Source organism: Pavona decussata, unplaced genomic scaffold, assembly GCF_977016875.1.
Source record: "Pavona decussata unplaced genomic scaffold, jaPavDecu1.1 SCAFFOLD_161, whole genome shotgun sequence".
In the NCBI taxonomy this organism is placed as follows: domain Eukaryota; kingdom Metazoa; phylum Cnidaria; class Anthozoa; order Scleractinia; family Agariciidae; genus Pavona; species Pavona decussata.
The window spans coordinates 3427689-3436028 of record NW_028145572.1 but is presented as its reverse complement, the minus strand read 5'-3'; the positions used below and the strand labels follow the sequence as shown (position 1 = coordinate 3436028).

The following is an 8340-nucleotide window of genomic DNA, read 5'->3' as shown; positions in this document are numbered from 1 at the left end:
AATGTCGCTTATTTTTGTCACGTGACTAACTGGGCCGGCTTTTCTGGAATGCAGCACTCTCAACCAATCACTGGGCCTCGATTAAGCTAATCCTGGGTTAACGTGAGTTTGACTGCTAATCAATAAAAGATTCTTCCAAAAGATTTAGTCCCTTAAATTTGACCTAGACTTCTCGTTACCATTAACTTAAAATTAGCTTTTGAAAAACATTATAACTTTTAATCGGGGATTTATTAGTGTTAACAGGCTTTCAAACAACTGGGCCCTGAAGACTAATTCAAGAATTTTTTTCTGCCAAATCATACACCTTAACATCGTGGACAAATCAATGTTTAACTTGTTGCAGGATACCTGTTGGTGAAGTACTACCCAAAACAAAAACAAAAAAAAACAAATAAAAATAAAATGTTGTTAAACTTCGGTGAGGACCTGTATGGTCAGGTAAAAAAATCTACATTTGAACAGGGAATTTCATACAGGCCGCCTTTATAATGAAAAAAAAATTTGAACGCAATTTGAGAGAAAAAAAAATAGAAAAAGAAAAATATTTGGTCCGTGAGAGGCTCGAACTCTCGACCTCGGCGTAGCTGTCAGACTCTACAGTCCGGGTGTATCAGCACCGCGCTCTGCCGACTGAGCTAACGGACCACTTCGAACACAGAGGGAGACATTTAGAGTATTTGAAGCACGCCAAGATGTTCTCCTTCCAAAAATGGTATTGCCTCGATCCAGTTGACAAGCGTGACATTGATCACGAGACCTTCAGTCTCGGATGGCCGCCATCTTCGCTGGAAGTTGCCGTGTTTATACGATTACGTTTTGTCTTTTATCAGCTTACAGCTTGATTAGTTTTGTAGAATGTGAAGTGCACTTGACAGGAATAAGTCCCGTCGGTAGTTCAGGCGTCATCAAGGATGGCGCCCTTGAGATAACAGCAAATGCTTTGGTTTTGCTGAGGTTCTATGGAGTTGGGATTTCGCGGGATACGCGCATTGTGTTCACTTCCACCGCGGGAAAATTTAACACGATTTGCGATGCAGATCGCACGAAACCTGTAACATTTAAAGAAAATGGGTTACAGAAGTACAAAGGAGACGCCGAAGTCATTTTGCCCTCTGGTGGACCTTACTATGTGTGTGTGCAGTCAAGCAATGGAAGCGACTGGTTGCATCAAGGGGCAAGTGACAAACTTCTCCAGATTAAAACCACCAGCAAAACGTTCCCCCAGTGGCTGGAGATAGTATTCATTGTGGTTCTCATGGCTTTTTCAGGCCTGTTTTCAGGGCTTAACCTAGGTCTTATGGCACTAGATCCCACCGAACTCAAAATCGTCATGAACTGTGGCAACCCAAGCGAGCAGAGTTACGCCAAAGCCATCGGACCAATTCGAAGACATGGCAATTACCTCTTGTGTACCTTGCTTCTTGGCAATGTTTTGGTGAATACTTCATTTACAGTTCTTTTGGACGGCCTTATTGGTGATGGCATCGCTGCAGTTCTCGGCTCGACGGCAGGTATTGTTATTTTTGGTGAAATAATTCCCCAGAGCATTTGTTCCAGGCATGGCTTGGCCGTTGGGGCTCGCACTATCTGGATTACGAAGTTTTTCATGCTTCTTACTTTCCCTGTTTCATTCCCAATAAGTAAAATGTTGAACTGGATATTAGGTAACGAGATAGGTACCGTGTACAACAAGAAGCAGCTACAGGAGATGCTCAAAGTCACAGCTGAGTTTAATGACTTGGAAGGCGATGAAATGAATATCATCTCGGGGGTACTTAATTACAAGAGCAAAACTGTGGAAGAGGTTATGACTAAGTTGGAAGATTGTTACCTTCTGGACTTATCAGCAATTCTTGATTTTAGAACAATTGCTAGTATCATGCAATCTGGGCATAGTCGCATACCGGTCTATGATGGGGAGAGACATAACATAGTGGGTCTATTGCTTGTCAAGGATTTGGCCTTTATCGACACTGATGATTGTATGCCTTTGCGCACAGTGGTCAAATTTTACAACCACCAAGTTCACAGAGCTTTTAATGATGATCACCTGGATGCAACGCTGGAAGAGTTTAAAAAAGGTCATTCCCATTTAGCAGTGGTTCAACGTGTTAACAATGAGGGAAGCGGAGATCCATTCTATGAAGCTATTGGTATTGTTACTTTGGAGGACATCTTAGAAGAAATCATCCAGTCAGAAATAGTCGATGAAACAGACATCTATTGTAAGTATACAGGGATTTTATTTAACTTTAAAAGTAAGATTTCAGAGCTAACCAAGGTTACCAGTTGTCTCGCTTCACTGTGGTTCAGTCAATTTACTACATTTTAAAATTGACTTCAATTTACTCACACAAACATTGTGAAATACTAAAGCTGCTAAGATCATTTTCACTCAAATTTTTTTATACTTTATGTCGTAGCAAAACAGCTGTGCAGCAAAACAACTTTGTAGCGAAATGACTGGATACCCTAACCAAAGTAGGCGACGACTTAGACAGGCTTTTATAAAATTTTAATTGAAAGACGAGGCAGAGTGGACAGCTACTCAGGTTCACAATCATATCCAAGAAACTGCAAAAATCTACAGTTGTTAGCTTTTAATGAAATTACTGAGTGCAGGGTTATATTGTACAGTAAGTATTTAGTATCCGTCTCATAATTTTTAAGCATTGCGCAAGATCATGCTTGAAACAACAGTGTAGCTATCCATAAATACATGCATGATTAGGTACAAAACCACATTACCATAGTTTAAATAATGAAGGAATTTTGGGATCTTCCACGGATCTGGAAGGGAATGTTGGAAATTTTTAAGATAGGTATTGCAAATTTCCAAATTTATGATATGAAGTGGATGTTCATACACAGTGGAAATGAAACTTTCCGGAAAATTTCACGTCTTATTGCAAATTAATCAGCAAAGTGGTTTGCCATTGTAAAATGCTGTGAAAATTTTGGTGTTTTGTTAAGACAAGTTATTGTGGTTTTTGAGCAGTCATTATTATTAATAACCAATTTGCATTGTCACTTACATGTAGTCAATCTAAAGTCATTTCAATGTAAACACTGTCAGGAAAATATTTTATCATCGTGTAGTTGTAAGCTATTGATTGAATTCTAAAGTATTAAGTAATTGCTTTGATTTCCACACTGTAAAGTATTAAACAATTTTAGTAGTGTTGAAAAATTTCAGAGATGTAGCCTTTGCTTCTTGCTATGCTTCTTCCAAAGGTGGTGGGTTAAAGTTGCATTGAAGGTGTAGTTTTCCTTAATAAAGGTTTCTACATGTATATTTGAACTAACAAACGAAGGCAATAGATTTCTGCTTTGTTTTTATGGACAAGCAAAGCTACACACTGTACTGGTTGTGTTATTCTAGGCAAAGAGCTGTCAACACCACATAGTCAATGCAGCACAATACTGTATATTTAGAATATTGAAATGGAAATTCAGATTGCATCTTGATAATACAAGATTTGTTCAAGAATAACAACAGCCTCACAGTTTCTATACCTTTTTCCCACTTATGTAGCGGCATTATAACAAGGAAGCCTTATTCTGAAAGCCCTATAGTGTCTCCTGGGGCTTGCTTACCACTTTCTCTATAGTTTTTTCTTTTCTCTCCTCATTTGTTGTGACTAATGTGTGGTGAAATAAATTAATATCTTCTATTTGTTCTCTTGCCTCACAATAATTTTCACAAGTTTTAAGTTGTTAATTTAAAGTAAATAAGCAGCAGCTGTTCTGTTACAGCTGAATTACCATACATTTTGTAAACATTTATCCATGAATCGTACAGTAGGTTCTCTTTATAAAAGCTTTGTTAAAAAACAGTAGTTTACCCATACTGGTCAACCTTCCAGGAGCCTTGCATTGGTATATGCTGCCCAGAGTGGCTCTGCTCCACAACACCAACCTTATTATACCTTGTAAATTGCTCTCACAAACAATTTGTTCTCCACCTACTTGTTTTCAACAAACATGTACACTATACTGTATTACTCCTTCCTCGTTACTAAGTATCATATTTTCTCTTTGAGTGTATGTGTTGGTAAACTAACCTTCGATAGCTTTCTTCTATGCCTTAAAAGTGAGCTAATTATTTTAAAGTAAAGCTCCCTACAAAACAATGCAAAACATAGTTTTGAATCCACTTTTCAGGCTGTTGTCAGCAATAGTTTGTGATTGTCTTCTTTCATTTCATTTTTTCCGTTGTCTTTCATAGTGTTAATTGTTTGCTTTTTTGACAATGATTGTAAATTTCTTCAGAAATATTTTAGTGCATAAAACTAGTGTATTACATGAATTCTATACAAGTTCTTTTGGTAATCATTATATACCACAAAGCTTTGTATTAATTAATTTAAATAGACAATAAAACTAAAGGAAAAAAAAAACAAGCATGTATAATTTCAACTGAAGGTGTTGGGAAAGTTATGTTAATTGTCATTTTTGTTGTTACCAACAGTGGACAACAAGTCTGGAAAAGTTATACCAGGACGCAAGATAACAAGGCGAGAGCTGTCATTCTTTTCCGACGATGAAGATAAGCCAAAAGTGTCCCATCAACTTCAGTTGGCCATTCTGCAGTACCTTAATACAAGTAAGATACCTAAATGTACGGCATATACATGTATCTAGCATTGATACCTGCGCCAGTGTTAACACTACCAAGAATTGTTTCATGTAATATTAAGCTTTGTCTTTTTCTTGACAGCCTTTGATGTGTTCAGTGAAGATGTTATCTCTCTCAATGTTCTGAAGCGATTGATCAGCCAAGCTGACATTGTCCATGAACTTAAACTTCAGGATGCCGATGACAACACCTCTTACAAGTTCCTGTACAGGAAAGGTGTGGCAGCAGATTTCTTCACCTTAATCATCCAAGGAAAAGTTGAAGTGACCATTGGACAAGATGAGCTGACATTTGAGGAAGGTCCCTTTACAACCTTTGGCACAAATGCATTGGTGTCGTCACTGAGTGGCTCCAACTTTAATATCAAAGGAACGCTTCAGTATACTCCTGACTACACTGTGCGTGCAGTCACTGACATCATGTACCTGAAGATACCCAGAGGAATGTATAAGCAGGCAGTGCGAGCCACCTTAATTGAGCGGGAGCAAGAAACTAGTAGCGTTGATGGAATTATTCCAGCAGTAGCTAATGGCCCAGAGCTTAACCGTAATAACATTTATCATGAAACAATGTGCTAGTAGATTCAGTATCTGCTTTTATGTTTTAATGGCACTTAATCATTTCTTGTACATGAAATTTGGATTCCAGGATTCTAACTTCCAAGTCGGAATATTAGATGATTCTTCAGTATTTTAGTTTTAATTTGTGAATTACATAACCTTGCAAAGTGAAGGACTCGTTGATTACAAGAAGACTTGTTTACGTTTGTGATGCTACATCAATTCAAGCTGTGCACTTGATATTTCTAGTGATTATTGTCATTTATCATATTGCAACCAATATTCATCTCATATAGTATATTGCATGGTAATGTATGTTAATTTGTTTTCTATGACAGTGACCTAATTGGTTTACAAGAAAGAATATTATTGTTGGTTTACAAGAAAGAATATCATTGTGGTTTTGCAAATTATAATCCAAACTAGACTGGCTAAAGTGAAAATGACACTAGAATGTATACTCTGTGAAAATGAATACTTTGCCCTAAAAAAAACTGGAGCCTCTGTGTTTAGCAGACAACTTCTTGAGAGTTGTGATAGTTTATATTTCCATTTATAGTTCTACTCTAATATTGTCAAAAGAGGAATTCCTTTTATGTGCAATTACCCGGTAAGTGTAAATTATGCTTCAGTTTTGGGATTGAACCCGTTTGTTTCGTTGACGTTGCTGTTGGGGATAATAGTCGATATTTAATAGAGTTAAATCATTTGACTTAAACTTGTGATTTGTGGAGTTTTTCAACATTAATAATTAATAATAATAGTATCATAGTATGGGTGAATCTGCACTAGGTGTAATTTCAATCAAGTAAAAAAAAGTTTTGTTTTTGAGTGGTGAAAAAAGGTCTTGTTTCACTGTGTGATTGTTTTCTTTTTTGTAAATTCCTGTGTATTTGCCAAATTTAAATTTGGTAGGCAGATAGTGATATTTGGTAGAGACAGAAACAATATCATTTTATTTAGCCTGATACAGATGGGCCCTCCATTAAAAAATAATGTACAATATTCCTGGCTTATTTAATTGTAAGATTATGAGACAGTTGGAAGTTTGAGATTTGAAAAAATAAGCGGTGAAGTTAGACTAAATTAAAAGCTTTAGAAGATGAACGAAAATTGAAAGCTACTTGGTGAAGCTGTAGATAATATGTGATCCAAGTTGTTGTTTCGCCATAATTGATATTGTGAGAAAAATATAACTTAAAATTACGGTTCATTAAAAACTTATAAATTCATCGTCGCGTTTAGTTATGTTGCCTCTTGATAGCTAAGCTCAGACTATTAATACGCGACTAACCAGGTACCGCCATATGGGTTTATTCCAAAGCTGTGGCTTTGTGAATTACCGTAAGTAAAAGTATGTTGAGAATGATGTATTAATCAGTAAATGACACAGGCATACTCGGAAAAAAATTCGAGTGCTCCTATCAGGAGTCGAACCTTTTAGACCTTCCGATTATTAGTTCGGATGCTGTATGTTGTTGCAATCTCATTCACAGAGGCGGTGTTCCTTTTGTGCGGACTTTGGGGACAAGATACCCTGCGAGCAGAGGCCCTTCGATCTTCCTACTGCTCGCAGGGCGCAGGGTAGGGACGAGATTGATGTTGGCGCGTAAAATTTGCGTCGCAACGCGTCCGTCACACAACGACCGTGAGTGGTCAGGGCAACAGAACAGTGTGTGCAAGGGCATTCGTTCGATTCCCGTGGCAGTTTTGCATGGTGTTGAATAGTAAATCTTTCTTGAAAACCGTGGCCATATTGAAAATTTCGGCGTAGGTCAAGAGACACTGTACCAGTTGCAAGTGGCTTGGCCTATTGACTGACGCTCTTGCTACCTCGATTTCAGAGAACTGTACGTTCCCATCTTTTCCGTGGACTATATCCACCTTCTTAGGGCCTGGGACTGTCTCGGTCAATTTCGGGTCACGTGGTCGGTACTGACCGTGAAAAGCCGAGAAGGACTAGGCATGAAAGCCGCCCGAACCACGAGGTACGATTTTACGAACTCTTTGCTTTAGTCGGGCATAGAATTCGAACACCGCAAGGCAGTTGCAGATTTTTTATTTCTCCGCAAACAAGGTGTCCGCCGACGACGAAAAGTCGTGAAAAACGTTTTAGAATGAATGTTTTTGCGCCAACACTCAAGAAATTAATTTAGTGTTGCAAGGAAGCAAATTGTTTTCTGGATGTTGTGATTTTGTTTTTTCAGATTGTAGCTCCAACAACAAACAAAGCAAACGAAAGGACATTTAGCAGGGAAAGCTGTGTAACGTTTCCTCGCTTGAGATGAAAAACAGTCTGTTAAGCTCGCAAACGGTCGAGGTTTGATCAGTTTGCGCTCTAATTGCTGTAGACTCCTCGAGGGAAATTTTACCTTTTGGTGTCAAAACTGCGCTAAACTTATAACTAAGTTCCTATTCTAGTACTTAAAATGCTCGTAGAAAAACACTAAAAAAGATATCAAGTGATTTTCTCAAAATAAGAACAAATCATTATCAGTTTTTTGCGATTTGTGGTAATCACAAGGGAACTGACTTGAAATTCATGTAAGTTACAATCGTTGATCATCGGTAGACACTTCTTTATTTTTCAGCAAACTAGTAAAGTAATTTTCAACAAAATTGGACGATAATTTGGGGGTTTCTTTTGATTCCAATATGAATTTTAAAACTTTACTGAAAGTAGTATAGGTGACAAATATAGCATCATCAGGGCACCCAAAGGCGTTGTTACACTGGGCAATTTTTCTTGCAACTTGTCTCGCAATTTCGTTGCGCTGTTGCAACAAAAGTTGCACGGATCGTTGCCTCGCAATGTTTTGTCGCAGTCACCGTGGCACAAAGTAGACCCGAGATATTTGTAAATTTATTTTTGAAATGTAAAACTGCAAATTGTAATCTTATTATTTCCAATAAAGATTTGCATTAAAAAAAAAAGTACACCCGACTTCTACTCCTCGTAACGCCGGATTGCGGCAACAAAACATGTTTGCGAGATATGTTCATTTCAGGGCATGTTACACCGGGACTAGGCAACGATTCGTGCAACTTGTGTCCAACAAAATTGCAAGACAAGTTGCAAGAAATATTGCCTGAGTCTAACAACGCTTTAACGATTCATTTAGGATGGCCTTAATGGCC

At 37.8% G+C, this 8340-nt stretch overlaps 1 protein-coding gene and 1 non-coding gene across 2 annotated transcripts; one reads left to right on the top strand and one right to left on the bottom strand.

Annotated features, from left to right (window-relative positions):
* Positions 1-549: 549 nt before the first annotated feature.
* Positions 550-648, bottom strand: Trnai-gau (transfer RNA isoleucine (anticodon GAU)). Its single transcript has 2 exons — positions 612-648; positions 550-585 (listed from the first exon to the last, which is right to left on the bottom strand). It is a non-coding gene; the product is annotated as a tRNA-Ile (tRNA).
* Positions 649-769: 121 nt separating this feature from the next.
* Positions 770-5917, top strand: LOC146464848 (metal transporter CNNM4-like). The gene is made up of 3 exons (XM_085129330.1): positions 770-2228; positions 4475-4609; positions 4724-5917. The coding sequence occupies exons 1-3, from the start codon at positions 773-775 to the stop codon at positions 5218-5220; spliced, it is 2088 nt and encodes a 695-aa protein (XP_084985456.1). The 5' UTR covers positions 770-772; the 3' UTR covers positions 5221-5917.
* The last annotated feature ends 2423 nt before the right edge of the window (positions 5918-8340 follow it).